At 38.0% G+C, this 26,944-nt stretch overlaps 3 protein-coding genes across 4 annotated transcripts; 2 read left to right on the top strand and 1 right to left on the bottom strand.

The window, feature by feature from the left end:
* Positions 1-1,739: 1,739 nt before the first annotated feature.
* LOC131336130 (trihelix transcription factor GT-4-like) lies at positions 1,740-5,317 on the top strand. Of its 2 annotated transcripts, XM_058371833.1 has the most exons (5): positions 1,740-2,483; positions 3,462-3,500; positions 4,112-4,243; positions 4,569-4,796; positions 4,891-5,317. In XM_058371833.1, exons 1-5 carry the CDS (start codon positions 1,925-1,927, stop codon positions 5,103-5,105), a joined length of 1,173 nt encoding a protein of 390 aa, XP_058227816.1. In that variant the 5' UTR covers positions 1,740-1,924; the 3' UTR covers positions 5,106-5,317. The 2 variants fall into 2 exon arrangements, with proteins under 2 accessions (XP_058227816.1, XP_058227817.1); XM_058371834.1 differs by lacking the exon at positions 4,112-4,243.
* An 811-nt stretch (positions 5,318-6,128) lies between these two features.
* LOC131336131 (prohibitin-3, mitochondrial-like) lies at positions 6,129-10,065 on the bottom strand. Its single transcript, XM_058371835.1, has 2 exons — positions 9,137-10,065; positions 6,129-6,311 (listed from the first exon to the last, which is right to left on the bottom strand). Exon 1 carries the CDS (start codon positions 9,975-9,977, stop codon positions 9,141-9,143), a length of 837 nt encoding a protein of 278 aa, XP_058227818.1. The 5' UTR covers positions 9,978-10,065; the 3' UTR covers positions 6,129-6,311; positions 9,137-9,140.
* A 10,496-nt stretch (positions 10,066-20,561) lies between these two features.
* Positions 20,562-25,349, top strand: LOC131336129 (lysine histidine transporter 1-like). Its single transcript, XM_058371832.1, has 8 exons — positions 20,562-20,827; positions 23,191-23,348; positions 23,536-23,919; positions 24,143-24,536; positions 24,627-24,732; positions 24,830-24,921; positions 25,049-25,117; positions 25,211-25,349. The coding sequence occupies exons 1-8, from the start codon at positions 20,783-20,785 to the stop codon at positions 25,307-25,309; spliced, it is 1,347 nt and encodes a 448-aa protein (XP_058227815.1). The 5' UTR covers positions 20,562-20,782; the 3' UTR covers positions 25,310-25,349.
* The last annotated feature ends 1,595 nt before the right edge of the window (positions 25,350-26,944 follow it).

The following is a 26,944-nucleotide window of genomic DNA, read 5'->3' as shown; positions in this document are numbered from 1 at the left end:
AAAGCTAACAGTAGGATAAAGGATTCGCTAGTTTCTTGCTGATCATCTGTCCATTCGGATCGAATTTTGGCAAGTGGTTTACCATATCAATGGAGTCACACCTTGGGTCATTTCTGCTAAATCAATCAATGGAGTCACACCTTTTCTTATTGGGTAAACTATAGTTAACCCCCTTTAACTAAGCCTCGCGTGCACTTTGCTTCCTCTAACTTTTTTTTTTGGCATTCAATTCCCTCTAACTAACTGGAATTCAAACGGTCATAATTTCAAATGGTTATAACTTCTTCGTCCAAAATCGTAAACATGCAAATTATATATCGATTTCGAGGTCTTGAAGTCAGCTTTCTAATGACACCAAAATCACATCACGATTCAAAGCACACAAAAAGTTATGATCAAAAGAGTACGGGCTGGTAGATAGAAAGACCATATTGATCATAACTTTCTGTGTGCTTTGAATCGTGATGTGATTTTAGTGTCATTATAAAGCTGACTTCAAGACCTCAAAATCGATATATAATTTGCATGTTTTCGATTTCGGACAAAGAAGTTATGACCGTTTGAATTTCAGTTAGTTTGAGGGGGTTGAGTGCTAAAAAAAAAAGTTAGAGGGGGCAAAGTGCACACGAGGCTTAGTTAGAGGGGGTTAACTATAGTTTACCCTTTCTTATTTCTGTCAAATCTTGACAATAGCAAAGGGACTACTTGCCTTAAATATGCGAGATTTGGTTCCCTCTCTTGAATATGGATGAGAACTTGTAAGCTAACATCATGAAGATTTGTTTAATGTTGAGAAATTGCAAAATGGGTCTCCGATTCTTGGAGTAAAATTCAGGATAGCAAATTTTTTTTTTTTGGCATAACTAAATCAAATGAGCCGTTACACGTTTGTGATTCGGATCATAGCAAAATCAGTCACTTATCCACTCAATAAGTTCTAACAAATACTCCTAATCATACCGCACATGGCTAAGGCAGAAAACGAGCCGAGCTGAGGTATTCGTCCTCCATTTGTTCAAAACTAGTCCGGCTTAAGCTCGGCTCGTTTTATTATTGAGATGTCCAAATTACAAACAGTCGAGTTACAAAATCGAGCTGGGTTGTTTACTAAATGTGAAACTCCAGATCAAGCTTGCAGCCCAAAATACAACTGCTCTCCCCAGCTTCTTTCTATATACCCAGTTCATTCAATCAATCTCTCTCTCTAATCTCATAATCTGCACATATTCCTAAAGGAAAATGACACGACATTCTAAAAATTGACGGAAGCACTCTAAAAATAAGGTGACTTTGGTATGACACTAATTTTAAAGTGCCTCCATCAATTTTTAGAGTGCCAATATCAATCTCCATAATAAGTAGGAGTATAACAAATACAAGAAGTTTGAATACAGCAAATAAGAAAAACAATAAGCATACGGGCAGGGGATTGGCCATCAAACAATTTTAATGTGGGTCTCAGCTTTAGCGCTACAAATGAACCGAACTGTTCGGAAGTAGCTCGAGACATGATTTATTAATCAAAGAGTCGAGCTTGAGTTTTAAGCTCGGTTAATAAAACGAGTTGAGCCAGAGTTAGTTATAAGTCGACTCGTCTAATGAATGAACCACGCATGAGCACCTCGATCCAAAAGTGATAGGAGCCCAAAATCAATAATCTGATTCCAGGTCGAGTCGAATTGAGCCGAGCTCAAACCAGCCAAGTTCAAAAGTCCTCTCGACTCGGCTCATTTTGAGTATACCACTACTCTCCCCAGATTCTTCTTCTTCTTCCAGACTCTCTCTCTCTCTCTCTCTCTCTCCGTATCTATAATCTGTACACATTCCTCTCATCCTCTTCTCTAATCCCACTCTCAATTCCCAGCTCAAACTCTCAACAACCAATCCCAATTAACTCCAATTAGGGTTTCTCTTTCATGACACCATGTACCTCTCCGAAAAGCCTCGCCCAATCGATTTCTACAAAGGAGAGAGAGACATGGTCATCGAAGTCTCCTCCAACGGCGACCTCCCACCTCACCACCACCACCACCACCTGCACCCCCACCAACAGATAATCCTCAACGAAAGCAGCGGCGGCGAAGACCAGAGCGAGGTCAAAGCCCCCAAGAAACGGGCCGAGACCTGGGTCCAGGAGGAAACCCGGTTCCTGATCAGCTTCCGGCGAGAAGTGGACGGGCAGTTCAACACCTCGAAGTCGAACCGGCACCTGTGGGAAGGGATCTCGGCCAAGATGAGGGATAAAGGGTTTGACCGGACGGCGAGCATGTGCACGGACAAGTGGAGGAATCTGCTCAAGGAGTTCAAGAAGGCGAGCAAGCATCAGGATAGGAGTTCTTCCAGCGGGGCGGCGTCGGCCAAGATGTCGTATTATAAGGAGCTTGAGGAGTTGCTTAGGGATAGGGCGAAGAATGGTGGTGGTGGGTATAAGAGTCCGACTAGTTCATCCAAGGTGGATATGTATATTCAGTTCTCGGATAAAGGTAGTAATTGTTTTGCATGTTTTTTTCCTTCTTTCTGTTTGTGGTTTTGTTTGGGTTTTTGATTAAGTAGGTATAATGATGTTTGAGAGTGAGGGTGCATTTCTGCTAAACTAAATAGATTACATGGACTAAATCCCATGTTTTCATTAGGCAGGTCATTACTCTCTTCGCATACATCAACTAAAATACCATTTTAGCGGAAACAACTAGACTATTGCCATTAGCATGTTTTCGTTTGTGGGTTGATTTGGGATTTGATGTTTGGGACTGAAAATTGGGAAATGGAATGTTGGGTTAGAGAATAATGTTGAGAAATCGAAAAAACCAAGAATCACACAATGCGAATAATCAAGAACCGAAACAGAGAACACAAGACATAGATTTTTATGTGGTTTCCCAAATCGAATCAGGCTTCACTAACCGTAGTGCCCAACAGATAAAGTGCGGTATACTTGTTGATTAGTTTTTCTGGAGTAACTGAAATGGCTTTTTCCTTAAGTGAAGGGTAAATTTTTGCTTCTAGAAGTGATAAACCAGCTTAAAATATCGTTATGCGTATTTTTAGGTGGATGAAGTTGTTAGATGTCATGTTTCTGATGTAACCGGCTTTGATTAAGTGTGAATTCTGATGTTATGACACTGAAAATTGGGGAGGGTTTGGTAGTCTTTTTTGGACAATTCACTTTCTCTGGGTATATTTGGATCTACCCATTTGTGGTATGAAAAGAAAAGGAAACGAAAATGAAATTGAAAGCTTAGAATTTAGCTTCTCTCCATTTTATTCTCCTTTCCTTTTCCCTCTAGGAGTACTAGAACTAACGAAGCCCTAAAGAACATATAGTCACTTCCTGTAATGATGTCGTCCTAACTAAATGGAGGTTTCCTCGGTACTTACTAGGCATGTAATCTGCTTGTAATCCCTTCTTATCCATCATATGTTGTGTTTGGTTATAACGAGAAGTTATTATTCTGTCTCAGGTTTTGAGGACAGTGATATCCCATTTGGACCAGTGGAAGGTAGTTTGCTTCAATTTGGCATGTCATACATTTCACCGTAATCTTTTGAGTTAAGAATGCAAGTCCCATGGATTATCTGAAAATGGTTCTAGGCAAGAGCATCAGAAACTTACCAAAGGGGGACGGAGAAAGGTTTGTGGGGACTGAAACCCAGACATATGGTCTCTACTTACCGAAACCCCTGGGGTGCCCCTTTGTCTCCAACTCTCATGATTTGATCTTACTATGTATCTTTTACCTCTTTTAGAAGTCATGTTTCTCCATGGCCTTGTGCACCAGGTGCAAGGATAAAATATAACCTAGTTAGGTGCATACATACCCAATAGTTTGAGCGGCACACACACACACACCCTTTTAAAAGTTCACTTACATTCCCCACAGGTGCATTACAAGTTTGATATGATTGTTTCATCGTAGTATTCAATCTTGTAGTTTAGGTAAATAATCTTAGTACCTGTGCGTATAGATTTATGTTTTAACTTGACCCCTTTTTTCGGTATCTAGTATATATGCTACACCATTGCCTTAACAAGTTCGAAGTTCTACGGTGTGCTTGCATTTTTATCTATTACGTTCCGGCTTGAGTTTCTAAACAAGCTTTTGCCCTGCAGCTGGTGGTCGGTCAACAGTCAACCTCGAAAGAGCTTTGGATCATGATGGTGACCCTCTTGCCATTACCGCAGCTGATGCAGTAGCAGCCAGTGGGGTACCACCTTGGAACTGGAGAGAAACCCCTGGAAATGGTGTCTATCTAATTCTGTTTTTCCCTTTTTGACAAGTAGAAATGGTGCCATTCAACTCTATTGTGGTCCTGTTCAATCTTAAACCTGAAATTTTCTGGCCAAGTATGTTTCAGAAACTTATTCTTTCTCACATACAAGGGGAAATAACCTTAACTGATTCTTCATTACCTTAAATAAGTGGAGACGGGAGAAGTATCGTCATACAGCTTGGAAAACGGATTTTGGTGATCATTACATTTTTCTTCCTGACCTGGTTTCTCAATCCTATAGTTTGAAGCATGAGGTTCATTTCTTCATTTGAATTCTTATTTTTTGCTCATGGTAGGTGGTGAGAGCCACTCTGGTTATGGTGGGAGGGTCATAATAGTCAAGTGGGGTGAACACACTAGAAGGATTGGAATAGATGGCACTGCAGATGCAATCAAGGAGGCAATCAAGTCTGCTTTCCGCTTACGAACTAAGCGGGCATTTTGGTTGGAGGACGAGGACAATGTCATCCGCAGTCTTGATAGGAACATGCCCTTGGGAAATTACACTCTTCACCTTGATGAAGGTATAAGACAGCTAGCTTTTAGGCTTAAGTACATATCTCTAACTTCAGTTGTAGGGTTTTTCGTGTTGTGAGATTTTGTCATGGTGTTTGGCAGGAATCTCGATAAAAGTATGCATCTATGATGAACCTGACCGCATGGAAGTTCAAACAGAAGACAAGACTTTGTATACTGAAGACGAATTTCGGGATTTTCTCACTCGTAATGGCTTTACAGGTTTGCGGGAGCTCAATGGCTATAGAACCTATGATAACTTGGATGATCTCCGGCCTGGTGCAATGTACCACGGGGTGAGGCTACTGGGTGACTAGTGCTTTGTTTTCTAGGAACAGAAGGCTCTAGTATGCCCTCTTTTTGTCTGCTATTCAAGTCACAAATCGACCAAGGCGTAAATCGCCGTGAACTTGTAAATCGTTATTAACTTGTTTCTTTGTTTGGTTTATGCTGTAAATCCGATACCATCTCAGTTAGCATCACGGATGCATTCTGGTTCTTAAATGTGTATTTTTGTCATTTCATGTAATTTTGGTTCCTTTACCATGCCTTTTTTGTTCTGTACGGTAAGACGTCATTAAATGAGGAAACTGGGAAATGGAAATCCAATGGCAGACAACGAAAAATTGAAATATTTTTGTAAAATGCCCATTCCTTTGATCAGAAGGCAAAGATCAAGTTTTCGACTGTCCAAAATAAGTTTGTTTTATACGAAGATATCCAGCCAAGCATACGCATGAAAACGCATAACCAGGCTTACAAAAGGAAGAAAATAGATTATGTATTCAAAACATGTTCTTGCCTGTAAGGTATTGCACGAGGCACTGCTATAGCACATGAATTTAGTTTAGTAAAGCACAAAACCCCAACAAGTTTGCTGGGGCTGCCGCACAAGTTTTAACGTTTAAGCCTCTTGCCAAACCTCAAATAAACGAGAGCCGAATAATGCAGTTCTGTTTAGCTCCTCCTCATCAATTAACACACGGATTCAGACCTTGCTAAACCTGTGAAATCTGGGAACATAACCAAAACCAATAACCAACAACTAACCTGATTTGTCTACTGAATTTTTAACTAGGCCAAACAACTACTTGGCTCCCAGGCATAAAAGCCTAGTAGAAAAACCGTGGCCAATGCCAAAAGGTGGATCATTTTGCTTAGCTCACTACACTCAAATGTAGCTTCCATACACAGACATACAATCCAAGTAACTCAGAACCTTCCCATCAAATGTAATCAAAACCCCAAAAAACAACTCAGATAAAAGATGCATAGAGGCAGCTAGAGGCATGCATTCCCAAGATGTCCAAAAGCTAAGGGTTTTTCTTTTTTCTTTACGAATATATCCAAAAGAAAAGTACGCCATATACATCCCAAAAGCAGCATTTTGTTTCCAAAAGAACTTTTAATCCTAATAACTCGTAAATCTCCGAAGATAGGTAAGTCTCAAATGTGCAACAGAGGACATCTAGTAGGTGGCACCATCATCAACGATCTAAAGCTGGATCAACCACCAACTAGCCCTGCCAGCAATGAAAAACATGAGGAAATTTTTGAAGTGTCTTGAATAAGGTCATACATACAAGCAAAGCAATGAGGCCCCAAGCGTAATACAAGAAAGTTTGAATTCAAGCACACACATGAATAAGCTTAAGGCATAAGCAGCGCATTCAAGAGAAATCCAAGGCGAAGATCTAAAAAATAAAGTTATATGATGAAACAACCTCTTTGCGTAATACAAGAAAGTTTGAATTCAAGCACACACATGAATAAGCTTAAGGCATAAGCAGCGCATTCAAGAGAAATCCAAGGCAAAGATCTAAACAATAAAGTTATATGATGAAACAATCTCTTTGGGTGCGAAAACTTGCAGACGTTATTGTTCTGCCTTTCCTTCTAAGACTAGTAGAAAGCTCAGCTTAATAAATAGGAACAAAATGTCAGGCACAAAAATCCAGGGAAAACTAGAAACTGCAAATAAATAAAATGACAGAGGACTGACAATATAATAGCCTAATAGTCGGAAATGGAGCACAAGAATACCAATTATACTCCTTTGTTTATAGAATCACTCATTGTCCAGAGTCAGCTGATAGACCTAGTTAACCTTTACGCCTAATGACTTCATCACGGATTAAATTATAGAGCATAATTCAGAAAACGGTAGTCTCAAAAGATTTATCAACCGATTGTATCAACAGAAAGACTGTATCCGTCCTTAGTAATAAAAGATCGCCATTATAGCAACAAAAAAGAAAAGAAAAAGGAATACTGTAAGAATACACCAAATCACCAAAGTACATTCTCTTTCCCATTAGTTTCTAATCAGAGTCTCTGAGGCTGTGATAAATGCATAGACAAAATGGCAGTCTTAACTACCCTAGACCAGCACATATCCTGATATCCACATAAGTAAAAGAGCCCTATGTACATAACTTTATCATCATAAATTCGCAGACCCCTTCCAAATCTTTCCGGCTACCAGCGTAAATCCATTTCAAGTTTATATTAATGGAACTCAAAGAGAAACAATTCAAAAATAAAAATAAAAACAAGTACATCAAAGATTTTTTTTTTAACATGAAACAAACTAGTATAACGAAACTAAGCTATACTTCAACATAAAGATGCAAACGACTTGTGGTAAATGCTTGGAGCAACCACCTTATTTTCCTCTTGCTAAGAGCTTAGAGCAACAAACATGCACCTTATTTCTATACTACAACGTTAAAAGCCCCAGTTGATTCCACTCATGTGAGATGGAGACTTTGGAGTTGGACCCATTAAAAATGGCATGGTTTGGCACCTTAAAAAATATGGCATAAAGGCACTTTATAAGCTTGTCTTTAAAAACAAAGCAAATTTAGTGACCACTAACTAAGCTTCCATTAGTCATGAGTACGCTCCAGCCTCCTCGACACTGTTTCTGCAGTCTTTTTAATATTAGATGGAGTACTTTTCTTTTACTCCTTGATTTACTTGTTTGTTTTGATAAGCATGATATATACATTTTACAGTGATGAAGTAGCCAACTACACACAGATGGTGAAAATATGGCATCTCAATCACCTTAACCATAATCAAATGATCAAAATCCAAACAAACAAATCCCCATTCAATCATTATTGAAGTCAAATTATTGCTAGCCTGATCCTAACACCAAATCCTAGGAGCATTTTGTCAAAGACAATAATCACGCAGATCCAAAAAAAAAGAGACACAATAATCATCATAACAATGAGCGCTACCCAAAAAAGTTTTGCACTCTTGAAGGACTTGAACAGAATAGTTCTCCTAAAATAAGGCCATCTACACTAAGTCGCTTGGAGCCATAAATAATCAGACATAGCGATTAAAATAATAAAAGGCAACAAGTTACCCAGTACAGTAAGCTTCAATTAGGTCGATGCGTGCTGACTAGAGTCATAACCACATCAACAGTACGATAATTTAACGAGGGCAGGCACCAATAAGTAAAATGTCGAAAGGAAAATGGAACCAACAAACATCCAAAAAATGATGAACCAACTTGGGTACGACTATAATCAGCATCTCCAGCCCTCACTCAAATCCTTACTCAACTTAAATTTGGCAAAGAAACCCATCAAAATCTCACTTCCCTTACTCAAACCATATAAAATTGAGCTTTAGGGGGTGTTTCGACTAAGTTAAATGGACTAAACCCCATGTTTTCATCGATTTCAAGATAGGTCATTCCCCTCACATACATTAACTAAAATATTGTTTAGCATAAACAACTTGACCTGAAGACAATAAAAAATAGTGGAAAAGCACCCTTACTCAAATCAACGGCTACTCATTCGATTTATTCAAATTCTTTTTCCCAAACGAAAATAAAACTTGACTACTTTTACCTAAAGTTTCCACTTCTCTCCTTCATTCAACACCTACCCACGCAACACTCGGCAATCGTACTGAATTTTGCGTTTGCCTGTCAAAGTAGTTTATATAGAATTAACCTATCACTCAAATTTAATGCAAGGTGAAGTTAAACCTTGAACATGACCTAAAAAGACAATAAACCCTAATTCCAAGCGTTCATGAGTCTTATCATAGTAACAGAATTCCAGGCATTCACAAGTGTCAGTAACAATAATACTAAGAGAACATCAAGATTAAATTCAACATGAAAGTGTGCATAAATTTAATGTTTTAGTTGAATCAATCACGAGCCGAGCTGAAGTGACTTGACATATTGTCAAGCATTGATTTCATATGAGCTTATGGAGCTGTTCTATCAAATTATGAAACCTAATGATCCCGGACATTAAACCCTAATTTCAAGCATTCAGGAGTCCAACAAGAACATCAAGATTAACAACATTACCGATTCAGCGTGCATTAAGCCCCATCAAAATCTTCTGCTCCTGAGGCAGGTACGTGACATTCGGCGTCCTGGCCAGTGTCGCCGCGATCTCCCTCGATGCCTCGATCCTCCTCAGCTCAATCAACCCCATCCCCGCCGCTGCGGTTGCCTCTGATATAAGCTTCGCCGACTCGCTCTCCCCCTCCGCCCTTATAATTGCCGCCCTCCTCTCCTGCTCCGCCTTGGCCACCACGAACTTCGACCTCTCCGCCTCCTGCTGGGCCACCTGCTTCTGCTCCACCGCCTTCGAGAACTCCGCCCCGTACGACAAATGCGTTATCGCCACGTCATCCAAGACGATATTAAAATCCTTCGCACGTTTCATCAGGCTCTCCCTCACCAGCGCCGACACGAGCGGCCGATCAGTTAATAACTGATCGGCGTTGAATTGGGCCACGACGGCTTTTAAGACCTCGTTGCCGATCGAAGGGAGGACTTTCTCGTCGTACTCGAGGCCTAGGGTTTGGAAGATTCTCGGGAGGGAGTTAACCTCGGGGCGGGAGAGGAGGCGGAGGGTGAGGTTGACCATCTGGAGGTCTTTGGTGCCGGAGACAGAGGAGAAGGTGTGGGGGCGGGTGCGGATGTCGAAGATGTAGGGCCGCTGGAGCCAGGGGATGAGGAAATGTGTGCCCTCCCCGACGGTTTGGTCGATGACGCCGCGGAAGCGGTCGAACAGGACGGCGCGCTGCCCGCCGTCGACGGTGTAGAGCGAGGAGTTGAGGGCGGTGGCGCCGACGCCGAGGCCGAAGGCGGCGCGGGCGAGGTTGGTTAGGAAGGTGACCGCGGCCTGGTTGCTGCCCATTGGATGAGAGAGAGAGAGAGAGAGAGAGTGAGGGTTTTGGGGATAGAGACGGGGGTTTTGGATCGTGTAGATTGTTTCCCAAGATATTGGGGCAAATTTCACTGACCTCCCTGAGGTTTCTGACACAGGCAGATACCTCCCCTGAGGTTTCTGAAATATCACTAACCTCCCCTGCTTTTGCTGACAATACTAATATTGCCCCCTCCGTTACTTCTCCGTTATAAAAATTGACAGAAACTGCTGATGTGTGATGATATCAACATTTTATACCAAATACGATACCTTTTTTTATGCTTCCTTCCCTTTTTTTTTCTTCTCCCACCTCACAATTAATGTCTTATTAAGGTCCCGTTATCACTAACAAAAATCACAAAAAACTTAACGTATTTTACTAGTATCTCATTTCCATTAACAAAAAATACTAAAAACTTAACACATTTTACCAATTGATTTTCACTAACAAATTTTTTTTTACCAATTCAACAATTTTTTCGCTCACATACCCAGCAAAATAAAATTCACTACTAAAAAATAACTTGACATTTCTCAAACAATTTATTCATTACCGGAAATACCTAACAATTTTTCAACTACAAATAAAAATCTGCAGATTTTTCACTACCGAAACAATCCCTAAGAACAAAATCTATCTTTTTTCTACTCCAGAAAAGCTAAACTGCATCTCCCACCACCATATCTCTAATTCAATCAAATTTTGAGCTGACCATTATGACTCACCTTTAACCCGATCGAAAAAAAGAAAAACACCAACTCGTCCATGAGAAATCCGTTTTTGAAAAAAATTGATGTCCCCATCATTTCTGTTTGGGAATCAAAATAGAATACCATAAAGTTAAAATTGGTGATGTTGAGCTTTGATATCAGTGATGGAGTACCAGGAATTCATCGAAGCATATCTCAATTTTGAAAGCAGTGTTCGAATTTGACGGGCTTTGATCTGAATGATTTCAAAGCAAGATTTGAGACTTAGAGGTTTACTACTCCTTCCCAAGATCACAAGTTCAGAACCTTTCGAGTGGGATTGGACCCCCAAAATTAGTCGAGATATGCGTAAGCTAACTTGGATTCCTAAGTAATAAAAATGGTGGTCATAATAAAAAAAATAGTGATAGATAGTGGCCCGTAGAAGTATTATGATTATCTTTTCTACGCCAGTTTTCTTCATTAAGTTCATCAGTAGGACCATTCTTCCTAAATTTTTTGTTTGGTATTTTTTTGACTTTTTGTTTTTTTTTTTTGAGGGTTTCGTCGTAATTTTTATGATTAATGGTCTGTCTCAACAAGAAGAATAAGAAAAGTGCAAAAAGTGTGAACTGAAATTTGAAAAAGTTCATATAATACAATAAAAAAAATAACAATACCAGTTGTTTGATTTTTTTTCCGTCTCAATAAATTTTTTTTTGCTTTTGGTATGACATTATTTTTTAGACTCCTCTCACCAAGAAGGATGATTAATCGAATCTAATACAAATCCAAAAAGAGGAAAAAAAACATCATTTAAAAAAACCCAAAACTTTAAGGGAAATGGGGTGGCAAATGGGTTAAGCAATGCACTGTATATCTCTAATTCAATCAAATTTTGTGGAGTATGAAGTTTAGCTTTTCAATCATAAGGGTCAGCTCAAAATTTGATTGAATTAGAGATATGGTGGTGAGAGATGCAGTTTAGCTTTTCTGGAGTAGAAAAAAGAGAGATTTTGTTCTTAGGGGTTGTTTCGGTAGTGAAAAATCTGCAGATTTTTATTTGTAGTTGAAAAATTGTTAGGTATTTCTGGTAATAAATAAATTGTTTGAGAAATGTCAAGTTATTTTTTGGTAGTGAATTTTATTTTGCTGGGTATGTGAGTGAAAAAATTGTTGAGTTGGTAAAATGTGTTAAGTTTTTAGTATTTTTTGTTAATGGAAATGAGATTCTAGTAAAATGCGTTAAGTTTTTGTGATTTTTGTTAGTAGTAACGGGGCCTTAATAAGACATTAATTGTGAGGTGGGAGGAAAAAAAAGAAGGGAAGGAAGCGTAAAAAAGGTATCACATTTGGTATAAAACGTTGATATCATCACACATCAGCAGTTTCTGTCAATTTTTATAACGGAGAAGTAACGGAGGGGGCAATATTAGTATTGTCAGCAAAAGCAGGGGAGGTTAGTGATATTTCAGAAACCTCAGGGGAGATCTCTGCCTGTGTCAGAAACCTCAGGGGAGGTCAGTGAAATTTGCCCCAAGATATTGGGTCGGCAAAACCCTAGGTCCCTGTTTGGAACATTTTAATCACAAAATCCTCTAAAATGTCATTCGTTTGCTCTCTTAATCACTACACTCGCAGATTGTAATTGTTTTGTTTGAGCAACAATGCAACGAACATTCTTACCGACCAGTCTTTTCTTACATATGTGTCGGCCCCACAATTAATAGGCTGCATATATGTGAGAGATGAGTGATCGGTAAGAGTGTTTCTAGACTTATTGCTGTTTGAGAAGTTCTCAAAAACAGATAAACTTCTCATGAGACTTTAATTAGTTTGGAACTTGTGGAAAAAGATGGAAGAATTGAAAATAAACTTCTTGCCGTTGTTTCGTTTGAAAAGAAAGTGAGAAGAAAATAGGAAAACGAAACGGCTCAGGACGTATTTTGATAATTGGCCGTCATTTTCCCTACATAATTTCCAAACTGGCTCTAAGAAAGTGAGGTGGAAAGAGGTTCGGGTCGAAGGTCTTGGGCCTTGGAAGTTGGGCCTTTGGGCTTGGGCAAAGGCCAGCTTATTGATTAGATTGGGCCGTGTAAAACAATTGGGTTGTTTTCCTGGACGAGAAACTTCCAAATAGAACCATAAGTCGAGCAAATTTTAATACCTTTGTTTTTAACATTAAAGTGTGCTTAAATTTAATGTTTTAGTTGAATCAATCACGAGCCGACCTCGAATGACTTGAGCTTATAGAGCTGTTACGAAACCTAATGATCTCAGACAGATTTTTAGCGCACAAAACATGAGTAACATGAGTAGCTGTTCTAGCACGAGGAAGACAAGCGGAGGCAATCGAGATTCGTCTCCTCTCTTTCCTCCATCTTTCAAGAACACTCCGAACTTTCACTTCCTCGGTTTATTGCGGCTCGTCATAATGGTTCGAATCGGGCATTCTACAGGACCGACCTACCAAGAAGAACATCTTAAATTTTTAGTAACTCATGGATCCTAATCTCCTAGGCTAGTCGGGCTCATAGAGGTGAGAGAAACACAATACCCAAATTGCAGCCCACAGAGCAAGTTAAAATCGTTTGGATCAGTCTCACGAGTTCACACCTCCAGTTCCTTTGGATTATTAGTTGATGGTTTTTCGTGGTTTTTCTTCTCGATTTTTTTTTGTAGAATATAGTTGCAACCATGATGTTACATTTTTATCTCTCGTTCAATTAGCTTGATTTTTTTTTTCTTTCTAGCAACATAAATTTCTCGAGTCAAATAGCAGTCGCACATTGCATGTGCTTTAAAGATAAGGTTAAAATTTATTTCTCTACATATTGCGTCAAATCTCGGATGATCTCAAGACGCCCTGATCGAATACTAACCTCCAAAATTCTGAGTTCACACTAACGAGGGTCGAAAACTTTGCTTAAAACTAAAGAGCCTCCTCCATAATTCTTACATGTTTTTAGCATCATGATGACACTAGCATGTAAGGTTGGACCAAGTAAAACATGCATTCACACCCACAAGATCTCATTTGCTTGATTACGAAAGAAAGAGCATTAAAAGGAGTTTCCACGAGGCACACAATTTCAAACACAGGTTTGAACAAGATCATTAATCCCCAAACTAATAACAAATGAAATTCCTTGAAGCACCCATCATCAGGGTATTTCCAAGCACAACAGTCCAATTTCCACGACGGTGACAACTGACAACTAAATTCAAAGTCTGTTAGTTTTTTCTACTAGATCTTTTTTGACATAATACTCCAGTACCATTCAGATAAGGCCATTTTGAAGAAAAAAATGTTCCTTCTTGAACCAGTGGAAATAAAATACCAAGGAACATGCATGCTTCTCTCGATAGTCCACTTAAATACACTGCACCGTACAGTTTCGGAATTCATCTTAATGATTAAAATTGTTTTATCTCCTAGACTCGTCAAAAACACGATGAGATACGAAATCAATACTTGATATTCAGAATACATTTATTGATCTTTCCAAAACGATCGAGTTTGATATCCAGTACTGTGTTCTGTTCAGCTCATTTGTTTAGAAGATAAATGTGTTCTGAATAAATATTGGTTCGTATCCGGTTAATAATAGTAGGCCTCAAAACGTAGCAACCGCATTAATGTGCAGTCCACTTAAGTGGACTGTGATCAGAAGCGTCATGTCCCTTTGAATAATCTCTTGAGATCGTTAATTCAATGAGCTTTTCACATGGTATTTTCTTGGATGAGGTGTTGAATAGAAAATTCTCTTAGCGGTTTCGATTATGCAGTTTTCGTACTACGTACGGTAGCTCTAGTACTTGCAGTTGATTAGCAAATCCGTATAAATATCGATGCAGTTTCACCATTCAAAATGTCGATTGCGACTGATTCGTGTTGCAAACAAATAATACTAAATTTTTTGCATTGGTGCGGGTTTGACCACCAAGTGTGTGACTTCCACGTCAATGTATGGTGGAGAAGATCCGTCAAGCAGTGTCCAGGAGCACCGGATAATCACTCCAATAAATAGATGCCATTAAATTTGGGCCTTTTACGTACCCTAAAAAAATCTTATAAAAAAAATGCAAGAAAGTACTCAGGAGAATAAATTAATTGAGTGTTAGGATTTTATTTTAACAAGGTGTGGCAGGGATCGTTTTAGCTATAGATTGGAATGATTTTTTGTACACTGAAACAGTTTCGGATTCGGATTTTACTACTATCAGATTCATGAAGTTCGGATTCCGATCGGATTCAAGCAAGCAATTTCGGATTTGGATTCTATCATAATCAGATTCAATCCAGTCTACTGACAGATCTACTGAAACTTATGAATCAGTCCTAAAAGTTTGAAGCTTAAAAAATGCAAACAATAATCAAAACAGACGGTGTGCCGCAGCGCATAGTCACTGCCTTGTGGGTCTATATTTGTTCACATGAGACTACGTAATTAGTTGGACAAAATGGACAACAGCCTAATTTAAAGTTGTACATAATACCATTGCATTGGTTGAGATGCGCAAAAGTTAGCTTGGACAGGTGAGTTATCAAAAAAAAAAAGAGAAACGCTATATCATTGAAATCAAGATCCTCTTCTTTTTTTAGCATCGACACGTAAATCGTTCATAAAAGAAAAGAAATCAAGTCAAGCGAATATCAATTGGTGCTTATTAGAATCATATTTGTCTTATGAGGAATTGATGATTAGAACTTTGACAATAAATTTCTCTCAAAACAAAAATGATTCGTTCAAAAATCATACTAGCTAATTATCAATTTCCAACCCATTTTGATTTTATTTTTTTTGCATAGATAATGTACATATCGAGGCCGCGAAATGAACGTTTCAAATCGTCAGAATTAAATCCTGGCGAGTTCAATTTACACCATATGAAAAATCACACGAGAAATGATTTTATGCGAGGATGTTAACTTATCATTCGATAACCTAACTCATAAGCAAGGCAGCAAATAATTAAGATCGATTTTATTTGTTAACAACTGGCATTTATTTATGGGTTGATATAAGTAGGTTTTTTTGCTTATTTTATTAAAAAAAAATCTTGGTATCTGATTATTTCATATTTCAATGTAGTTTCAATTAAACCTTTAAGCAATTAATTAATTAAGCTAATCAGGAGGCCATAAGCTGGAGCTGGGCCCTAATAACCAGGGGGACCATATGAACCAAAGTAGGCCGCGGGTCAACTTCGGCTAGCCATGAGGGCTTACGTCTGGCCGACATTATTTCAAAGATAAAACCAATGTGCGTTACGGCATAAAGCATTGACTTGAACCACTTTATATAAGTCCAAGTCTTCAATTTTGTAACTACTCTGAATCTTCCACGAAATGAGTCCCGCGGTACTGTCAATCTCTATTATCAACTTATGAGAGAGAGAGGTGAGTGGGTGGGTGTTAAAGTCCGAGAAGTTTTTTGATACCATGCGGGTACCACAGACATGGTATTCTGTTGGTATTTCTAGTCGTCCAAATATATTTTAGACGGTTTGGATTTTAGAAAAAGAGAAAGAGGAGAGAGTGGTCGGGTGAGGGGAGAGAAAGGAAATAAATCTGGACTGTCCAAAACCCGTTTAGATGGCTGAAATCACTGATACATACTGCCACGTGGTACCTGCTCGACAACCAAAAATTCCTTGTCAAAGTCGGAGCATAAAAGTTAGTATACTAGTAGCACAAGTTGCTGATTACTGCAGCCGCACCAAATAGGGGCAAGTTTCCACATAGTGGCGAGTCCCACACTCAACTTTCAGTAGAACAAACTCGGAAGATTCTCAGCAGTTTGAAGCACCTCTCAAACCACTAAGATTCGTGAGAGCAAGTGCAGTTTGAAGATCGAGAGTGTAAGCGCAAAAATATTTTAAAAGATTATGTGGTTAAAGTTACAAATTCAAAATAAGATGTTTTTGACCAATTTTATCACACGTTTGGTCGAAATTTTATTGTTTCAATGTCGCTGATAAATATTGAAAGCACAGAAGGTTTGTAATTATTCATCATACATGAAAGGAGTATCTGATATTAAGACAAATCTCAGGATCTGTGAAATTTACACTAAACTAAGGCCCCGTTTCACTTAGCTTTAGTGAAAAGCTGGCATTTTGTCCTTATTGAAATTTTTTTCACGTTTGTTAATTTTGCACCTCATTTTTTTGGTTTTCTGATTCATCTCGTCAAGACAAATCAAAAAAATAAAAAATTATAATTTTTACCCAAATGTTTTTTAAAATATCCAAGATAAAGCCTAAAAAGCCCAAAAAGTCGGCTTTATCTTGGACATTTCAAAAAATATTTGGGTAAAAGTCATAATTTTTTATTTTTCCGATTAGTCTCAACCAAAAAAGTGAAAAGCAAAACTAACAAATATGGAAAAAATTCAAATAAGGACAAAACAAAAAAAAAATATTGAAAAGCCGTTAGAGAAACTCAGCCTAACTTGTTCGTTTTTTGGAAGCCAAGAATTTGGGCAGACAACACATCACATGTGGAGATTTTGTACCCAACATATCTATCTACTAGCATCTCAAAACAAATAGGACGACTTTATTGGCCCAATACAGAATTAATCAACGTGATGCTGGATTAAAAAGGTTATCCAAAAAGTATCACGGCAATTAAAATCAGAGCACGAATTTTGAATTTTGGAAAAATTGCGTTGAAATGTCTCTCATCGAACGTGTAACGTTCACACAATCTAAGATACCAGTTGGGCAAAGAAGTTGGGCATGACGTGTTGAGCTGATAAATGTGCATCAGGGCACGTGCAATGATTGTACTATTTTTTTCAAATTTTTGATAACGGGATAACCGGACCAGCTTCGCATGCACCTCGAGTAATATCGAGTCATTGAAATTATGAAGTGGCAAACCCTTCAGTAACTCGAGATTTGAAATGTTCGGCCTTCGTGAGATTCGACCGTTCTACTTTATACTGAACAAATACTTATTTGTTTTCTCGTATTTTCTTAGCCAAACATTTACAGCACGTGCAATGATTCACCCCGGAAAGTTTTGAGAGTGCTTACTTATGGATTCACACCACATACGTTGGCCCAAATTTAACAACCCAATTTTGACTATAGTTTACCAACTAACATGGTAATTATACCTATCATTATTCGCGTTGATATTATTATTATTATTGTTTACAGAAAGTCTACAAACATACTACCTTTCAAGCACAATTCCGGAACTCATGTGTATCGAACGGCTCCAGATATAGTTGTGTTCGGAGTTATGGTCGAAAGGTGTGTATATAGCATTTTTATATTGTTAATGACTCGTTTGAGAATCGGGGATTGACCTGAATTGGAATATTAATGACGTCAATTGTATCAATACTGAAAGTTGGTGATCTGTAGGTGGGGGGAAAAATAGGCGTATTAATAAGCTGTCAGCCCATGTATTAATTGTTTGTTTCAATTGTATCTTTAATAATATGGTGTTTCCTAATTTCTGAATAACAATGGTAACAATACCAACAGAAATCAACGCGACTTTGAAAAAGACCAAACACCTATAACAAAGCTAGTAGTGTCCTTATGTTGCTAGGGCTCGTTTGCCGAACAGATAAGTTTTGGGTGGATAAGAAAGACGTGTAGATAATAAGTGGATGTTAATACAGGCAGATTAGTTAAGGAGGGGATTAACTTATATTTCTTTTAAATAATACTAGTTGATATGAGTGAATAAGAGTGTATGGGTAAGAATGGATAATGTGAGAAAACATAAATTATTTGGTTCACCTCATTAAATCATTGCATTAAGGATAAAAAAAAATTACTCCCTCTGTCCCTAATTAATTGTCCACGTTACTATTCCGGACATTTTAAAAAATCATTTATATCTTCCAAAGTATAATATTTTTTATATGCAATATGAATTTTATTTGATAGATCTCGATTGATTCTATTAGACAAAATTTTGAAAATTATGAAAAATAGCATAAATTAAAAGATATACAGTAACTCATTTTAAAAAATTTGGAAAAAGTGAAAGTGGACAGTTAATTAGGGACGGAGGGAGTATATATATATATATATTTGAGGGATTGTTCGGTCTTTTTTTCACCCGTATTCTCTCATTTGCTTCCTTCTCCCACTTCCTTCTCCCTTAACAAACAGGCCCTTGACGAGTATGAAATGAATCTATTTTAAACCCAAGGAATTCACGAGGTCAGAAGAGGTGGTAAGATCCAGTTTCGTTAAAATTCTTATTTTTGAAGTACTTATTTTCTGTTTTACGAGACAGGTCATTCTCTCATAATACACCATTTTTAATTCAAAAATTAAGTACACACTAAGACATATGACGGTTGTTCCTTTCCAGGTCTTACGTTTTGAGATCTCTTAGAGCATTCACAATGTAATAATCAAAATTAGATAACCAAAAGTTGTCACATCACCTTTTGGTTATCCATTTAAGACATTGCTAAGAGCAATGTAGAGGTCCACAATGTAATAATAAAAATTGGATAACCAAAACTTACCACATCACCTTTTCAAACGACAAAATTCTAAAAAATAAAAACTGTGATAATAATTTGAATAGTTTTTTTGAAAAATAATAATTAAAAAAAACAGTTTAGTGAAAAACATTTTAAAAAAAAAAACTGTTTTTCAAAAAGAAAACAATTTTTTTAAGTTTCTAAAAATAATAGTTTTTAAATTTTATTTTTTGAAAATATTTTTGAGAGAGAGAGAAGGTTTTGTTTATTGATGGGTGTAATTGATTGAGAAAATGTGGGGACCATTAGATTTGATTATTGACAAAAGATTGTTAGTTTTGATTATTCAAATGCCAAAATTTAATGAGTTGTTAATAGGTTACTAAGTTTGGTTATTACAATATAAGCACTTTTTTGAGCAAATATTGTTAATTAACTTTAACAACATTTTGGTTTTAATTATTACATTGCAGATGCTCTTAGATGCTATCATCAACTTCATAAACTTACTCTGTTTCGGTTTCTTAAAAAATAAACTTTTAGAAAATGAAAGTAATTTCAAGCTAAAAAATCACATGTTTTCGCAAAATAATTTCCTACAAATATATAGATATTGTTTGATAAATCTCATTGAGATATTTTAAATGGTGCAAAAAAAAATTTAAAAATTATTTTCATTTTCATTATATTTAAGCTTAAAATTACTTTGTTTTTGAAAAAGAATGTTTAAAAAAAAAGCGAAACGGCACCTAGGCTATAAAAGGTTTTTGCTTCGATTTTAATTGGGCCTTTCGGTATAGAACAACAAATTCTGATCTCCAAAATTAGAGGAGGTGCACGCAATAAGGAAGTATAGTAATAACACGTTATTCTTCTGGAATATCTTATTAAATATTCACAAACAGAGAGAGAGAGAGAGAGAGAGAGAGAGAGAGAGAGAGAGAGAGAGAGAGAGAGAGAGAGAGAGAGAGAGAGAGAGAGAAATTAAGTATTTATGAAAAAAAACCCAATTCATAAAAGGAAAAAAGTTGGAAATTATAGTTTGCTAATTAATTGTTCATAATTATCCATTGCATCCCGGCTTTGTTGACTCCAAAATAAATGACGACGCATTAGACGTAATTATCAAAAATTAACTACTTTAATCTGCAGATTCCCATATACATACATATATATGGTGATTCGATATGCCACGGAAACGGTATTCCCGGATTAAGAGGGAAATATTAGATTAGATTCACAAAAGGAGGTGTTTGACCCTCATAGAGGATCCCCGGCTTAAGGTTAATTAATTGCCCTCAGTAATTAATTAATACTAAAACACTTTCCTAGTCAAATCCAACAACGTCGCCTCCTTTCTCTCTCTCTCTCCCTCTATAAAAGTGTCTCGCTCAACCTCTGGACTCCACACGTACGCGGGGACAGAAAATCTCGTTACATAGTATATATACTCCTAGCCCAGTTCCATACGTTCTCAGTTCCAAGAACTCTGTGGTGTTCTTCTCCCCTAAAAATAAAACTCTCTCTCTCTCTCTCTCTCTCTCTCTCTCTCTGGTGTTTCTTCCTTGGTTTTCTGTTTTCCCCTTTTCGTCTTCCCCTGTTTATATTCATCGGTGTTCTCTTCTTTAATAAGCCATGGGAACTCAGGGTCCTGCTAATTCCAATTATACCCCCAACAATGTAAGTCTCTCTCTCTCTCTCTCTCTCTCTCTCTCTCTCTTTGTGTACATAAAACGTGATGATACATGCAGATATGTGATGTGAAAATTCTCTGTTTCTGCAAATTATGTTAAGCCTAATTCAGGGATCAATAGATCATTACTTAATGTTATCATGAAATCTAGGATTGTTCTGATTGCCAGTTTTCCTGGGTAGTTAAGTTTGTATATAAATTAATCGAAAATAGTGTAGAATCCTTCTCTACTAGGATGAATCTCTATTTTGGCTTCTCAAAACAGATTTTCCCTTAACTGTTTAACAAGATTTAATTTGTTCGGTTATTACGATGTTCATCCAATCCCTCTCTCTATATATTTATGATCCCTCCAAGGGCTCAAGTTTTGAAACTTGTCATGTGCTATTAACTTCTCCAGGCCATTGAAAATTTGTAGGCCACTGAAAATTTGTCGACCCGTTGATTTATGGGTTTCCAAATTAGTCAAGATGTATGCAAAATCCAAATTAGTCAAGATGTACGCAAAGTTACGCCGGACACCCGATTATAAAATATATACGTGTTTATGTGTGTAGTTTTCGGGGAGGGCTAAAGAGTCCAATAGTGACCAAGAACTGTGTTTATCAGGAAATCTTAGGCACAAGCAAGTATATGTATGTGGACACCGCGATTCCCATTATTCCAAGGCATTGACGTCTCTGGTTTAGGAGTCAAAATTTTACCACTCTTTATTTTGCGTTTCAATCAACGTCACTGCATGGTTGGCAACCTTGTTCTATGTTTTTTGACATAAACCATAGCCATAGGAAAAGAGAGATCTTCCGAGCTAAAGTATTTTTAATGTTTCAGATTTTCGAAAGTGTATTACGCTCCCGTAGTGTTTTGATTACGTTAGAAACGAAATTATTTTCAAATACTTTACAGCACGGTGTTGTGCACCGTCAATTCGGCGATCCAATAGTTTAGATTTCATCTCGACAATGAACGGCTCGGATGCTACACAATGCCGAGGTGAAATTTGAACCGTTGGATCACCAAACGGACGGCTCGGATGGTGTGCAGCACCGTCTTGCACAGCACCATCCCCGTTCCCTTTACTAGACTCTGACCAATCACAATTTCTTGGCATAGCAATTGTTATCAAAATTGCCATCTCCAGTCCAGCAACCAATTGGTTGGTCAGTACTTGATAGGGGTCCCAATTGGTAGCATAAAAAATGACAAGTTGTAGAAAGTTTGCCATTCCACAAAAGTCAAAAAGATAAAGTAATTAGGCTTTTGTCATCCCCAAAGTCTGGGGGATGCTAGATACCAAATCTCAATTTGAAAGTATGTACCTCGGATTTTTCTAGGAAAGTCGTTCTGCCTTCCTTTTTCTTTTTTTTCTTTTAAGGCTATGGGCGTTCGGGCCAGCGTACGTGCACCTCGATTAATTTCCTCCCAAATCTAAATACAGACCATCCACGTCGGAACTAGAAAATTCACAAAAAAATACTTTTATTGCACTCTATTCTCAGTAATCGAACCTGATCAATTGTGTGAAAAGTGAACCTATTAACCAACCCGATTAGCCCTTCGGCTTCTGTTCTGCTTTTTTGGTGGGTTATCAAGAGGCTTTCGTCATCCCCAAAGACATGGGGTGCCAGATGGCAAAATTAACTAGAATAAGTATAATTCAGATCCTTCAAGGGGGAGACAAAACTGACAAAGTTTTGCAATAAAAAATTTGCCAAGTATAACCTCAGCCTACCTGAATATTTCGATCCCGTATTAATAAAAAAAGGGATTGGCCTGGTAAATAAGGCGCTTCCTTCCTTGGCAAGATACTCGTACTAATAAAAAAAGGGATTGGCCTAGTGAATAAGGTGGTTCCTTCCTTGGCGAGATACGCACGTTTGAGTCTCATCATTTTAAGATTAATTACCATGGCATATATATATTTCATTACTAGAATACAAATTAACATGTCAAGGAAATCACAGACGTGTAACCTCAAGGGGTTGGCCAAGTGATCTCGGCCTGGCACTTGTAAGGTCAGGTTCAATTCTTTTTACTAACAACTCTTGAAGCCACCTCACCCCCATGTGTAAGCGTGTGAAATGGCTATGAGAGGGACTGTAGAGATTAGTTTGAGGTGTGCGCAAGTTGGCCCGAGACATCCTGTATTAGTCCGATCCCAAAATTCTTAACTTTTCATCTGTGTCTTATGATTTTACCATCAGAAGTTTATACCCTGTTGCCTCTGGATGGACAACCAGAACACTGTTTTAGTATTGTGCAGCTTGATTATCTTTTGCTATCTCTCTAAAAATGTCTATTTTTCCTGGTGATTTCATTTTGAAAAGTTGAGTATTATCTTTCCTAACAGGCTGACTCACGGACAGCGAAAGAGAAGGCAATCGACGAATGGCTTCCAATCACTTCTTCAAGGAACGCAAAATGGTGGTACTCGGCTTTCCACAATGTCACTGCCATGGTTGGAGCTGGAGTTTTGGGTCTACCTTACGCCATGGCAGAGCTAGGATGGTATGCACTACCTGCAAACGATTCCATTTTATACACAATCCCTTAGGCCAGGACTCAAGTCCTTATTATTTGAAAAATTGATGTCTACTATTGCAGGGTAGTCAAGGATGAACCTAGGAAAGTTTAATTTTGATAAATGAATGTAGTCCCCAACCTTGGCTCAAATATCTCGCTTTCGATTTTTCAGGGGTCCTGGAGTAGCTGTGCTGGTTATATCATGGGTTGTCACTTTGTACACATTGTGGCAAATGGTTGAGATGCATGAGATGGTTCCTGGGAAGCGATTCGACAGATACCATGAGCTGGGACAGTACGCGTTTGGCGAGAAGCTCGGTCTGTACATTGTGGTGCCACAGCAACTCGTCGTCGAAGTGGGTGTGAACATAGTCTACATGGTGACTGGAGGGAAATCACTCCATAAATTCCACGCGTTGGTGTGCAATGACTGCAAAGACATCAAGCTTACCTACTTCATCGCGATCTTTGCCTCTGCCCATTTCGTGCTTTCCCATCTTCCCAACTTCAACTCCATCTCTGGTGTCTCTTTGGCTGCTGCAGTCATGTCCTTAAGGTACATTTACCTTTTTTCGGGTAACTGGGAAAAAGGCAAACATAGATTTAGTTGTATTTCCTAATCCAAAAAAAAGAAGAAAAATGGTTATACTTTGTTTTGTCTTGCTTTGTTTGCCCTTACCTTTTTCTGGCCTTGTGACGCTACACATCCAAAATCTGAAGATGAGTCTTCGGTATCGATACCAAGTACTAACATGTTTGATGTTGACTTTGCCTAACAGTTACTCTACTATTGCTTGGGCTGCTTCAGCTAATAAGGGTGTCCAACCGAATGTTGATTATTCCTACAAAGCCACTACCACAATTGGAAAAGTTTTCAACTTCTTTAGTGCCTTGGGGGATGTGGCCTTTGCCTATGCCGGTCACAACGTGGTTTTAGAGATTCAAGCAACAATCCCTTCCACGCCTGAGAAGCCTTCCAAGGGCCCTATGTGGAAGGGAGTGATTGTTGCCTACATAGTTGTGGCCTTGTGCTACTTTCCTGTAGCCCTAATCGGGTACTATATATTTGGGAATGAAGTTGACGACAATATCCTAATCACACTGGAGAAACCCACCTGGCTTATTGCGATGGCCAACTTGTTTGTTGTTATTCACGTCATTGGAAGCTATCAGGTATGATTCAAACACTTCCTTTTGTATCAAATGAATTTTTCATGTTGATCACTCATGGTGACCTAACTTTTGGTTACTTCTGTTGATTAGATTTATGCAATGCCGGTGTTTGATATGATAGAAACTGTTCTCGTGAAGAAAATGAATTTCAGGCCCACCTGGTATCTTCGCTTTATCACACGAAATATATACGTGGGTAAGTGAGTGCGCCATATGCAAGAATTCAGTTTTCTATTCAAGGCAAGGTTAAAATGTCATTGAAGTTTATAAATTTTATCTTTCTTTGGTTGCAGCAATCACAATGTTTATCGGCATGACCTTCCCTTTCTTTAGCGGCCTTCTATCGTTCTTTGGAGGATTTGCGTTTGCCCCGACCACATACTTTGTAAGAAAACTATTCGAGTCTCCTTTGTTATTGGAATGTTTGTGCAGGATGAATGGTTCCCGTGCAAAGATGATACGATGTTTGCTTATTCTGTCTTTATTTTGCTTTCCCCTTTTCTCTTCTGCAGCTGCCTTGCATCATGTGGCTTTCCATCTATAAACCGAAGAAGTTCAGCGCGTCTTGGTGTGCTAACTGGGTACGACTGAGCAACCACAACACTTTTTGTATTGCTTACTCTGCTTTGAAGTTTAAAGCTCAATTAGTTTGATTTGGTTTCATGTGTATTCAGGTCTGCATTATACTCGGAGTTATTTTGATGATTGTGTCTCCCATTGGAGGGCTAAGGACTATAATTATTCAAGCAAAGACATATAAATTCTACTCTTAAGAGAATGTTCTTGAGCCAAGAGGAAGTGGTCTAAAACCCCCGAAAGAAGAAGCGAAGACTATACTCAATTGGCGACGGCGAAATCGATGAGAGTCGGATTCATTAAGTGGCGGATGAGAGACCTCAATAGAGTTCTCTATGAGATTCTATTTTTTTTTATTTCGTAAAAGGGAAAATTCTCCATGGAACCAACTAAGGAGAACTTCAAGGAGGCCTCTATTGTTTGCAGCTTATGTTCATATATACAGTGACACTCTTGGTGTCTCTTTGTATTTTTCGGGGTTTTTTTTTTTTTGATTTGTTTTAGATCTTCAAGTTTGAGTTTGCTTTTACTGGTGAGATTCAAGTGGATTGATTATGATGAATCTTCACGAACTGTTGGGATGAGCTTGAAAGCTTATTTCTCATCATGTTCAATTCTAGTACTTGTGCTTAGTTTACATCCATAGGATGGTGTCAGCTAAGCCTGTTCAGTTCTATTTTAGGCCATTATTATCAATAATAAATTGTTGTACTGGGCAGAAAAGCAAGTATGAAACTAATTGGGCTACAATTAGAGCTAATCTTTAAACGAGTTGAACGAGCCAGGTAATTGGTTGTACACGTTTGGTTTGAAAATTTAAAAAGCTTTAAAATATGTTCCAATTTAGCTTGTTCATAAGGTGAGTCAATCTCAAACGAGCTTTAATCGAGTCAATCTCGAGTAGCTTCAATTTGTTTATATATATCATAAGCTGAACTGAACGAGCAAAGTAGAAGATTGTTGATTTGAAAACTTAAGAAAGCTTTGAAAAAATATTCGAGCTTTGTTTGTAAGTAATGAAACAAACCAATCTCGAACAAGCGAATACGAGATCGCCGAGCTCAAGTAGCTAGTTTGTTTATCAGCCCTAGCTAGCTACAAAACTATCACACACTCAAACCAGGAAAATACAAGTCAGAAAAGCAAATGAGCTTCTGAAAACACAATCCGCCATTCATTTCAGGAATCGACACTTAACCACCAGTTAGAGTGAAGCTCACACTTTAACAAAGTTCATTCCATATCTCACTATTTTTTGATGAAATTCAATGAGAAATTAACGATTTGTTAGCCCTGCTATGGGTACACACCAAGTATACACTGTGTTGCGTGGGACCCATTTCAAGTCTCACACAAATTATCGGAGCCGCCCAACTTTTTAAATTTTTTTTTAAGCATCCCTGTAAAAAAATCAACTCTGTCGAATATCGATAAAGTCTTTATCGATTCTAAGTCCAAATTGGATGTAGAATCGATCAAGTATTTACCGATATCCGCCGGAGCTTATTTTTTCCAAGAATGCTTAAAAAATATTTAAACAAGTAAAGCAGCTATGATCATTTGTGTGAAATCCAGAAATGAGTCACACAAAACACGGTGCACATTTGGTATACACCAAATGGTGTACCCATAGTTTTATTGGATTCCTTTTATGCATACCAAGTTCTTTTTCCATGCAGAAGGAAAAAGGAAAGAAATTTGATGCAAATTTGTAGTAAAGCCAAGTCTGTTGCCAAATTTGTAGAACAGACCTAAATCTTTTGATGCAAATGACAACACAAAGTTGGACGCAGAACAATCTAGCTTCAGATTTTATTAAGGCACATACAAGC

Source organism: Rhododendron vialii, chromosome 8a (assembly GCF_030253575.1).
Source record: "Rhododendron vialii isolate Sample 1 chromosome 8a, ASM3025357v1".
NCBI lineage: Eukaryota > Viridiplantae > Streptophyta > Magnoliopsida > Ericales > Ericaceae > Rhododendron > Rhododendron vialii.
The sequence above is the reverse complement of the archived record's forward strand: the minus strand, read 5'-3'. Positions and strand labels throughout refer to the sequence as shown.

Coding starts and splice junctions, on each gene's coding strand:
- LOC131336130 (XM_058371833.1), top strand. CDS start 1,925: ATGTACCTCTCCGAAAAGCCTCGCCCAATCGATTTCTACAAAGGAGAG. Junction 2,484..3,461: donor TATTCAGTTCTCGGATAAAG/GTAGTAATTGTT, acceptor ATTCTGTCTCAG/GTTTTGAGGACAGTGATATC. Junction 4,797..4,890: donor CACTCTTCACCTTGATGAAG/GTATAAGACAGC, acceptor GGTGTTTGGCAG/GAATCTCGATAAAAGTATGC.
- LOC131336131 (XM_058371835.1), bottom strand. CDS start 9,977: ATGGGCAGCAACCAGGCCGCGGTCACCTTCCTAACCAACCTCGCCCGC.
- LOC131336129 (XM_058371832.1), top strand. CDS start 20,783: ATGGGAACTCAGGGTCCTGCTAATTCCAATTATACCCCCAACAAT. Junction 23,920..24,142: donor GCTGCAGTCATGTCCTTAAG/GTACATTTACCT, acceptor TTTGCCTAACAG/TTACTCTACTATTGCTTGGG. Junction 25,118..25,210: donor CGTCTTGGTGTGCTAACTGG/GTACGACTGAGC, acceptor ATGTGTATTCAG/GTCTGCATTATACTCGGAGT.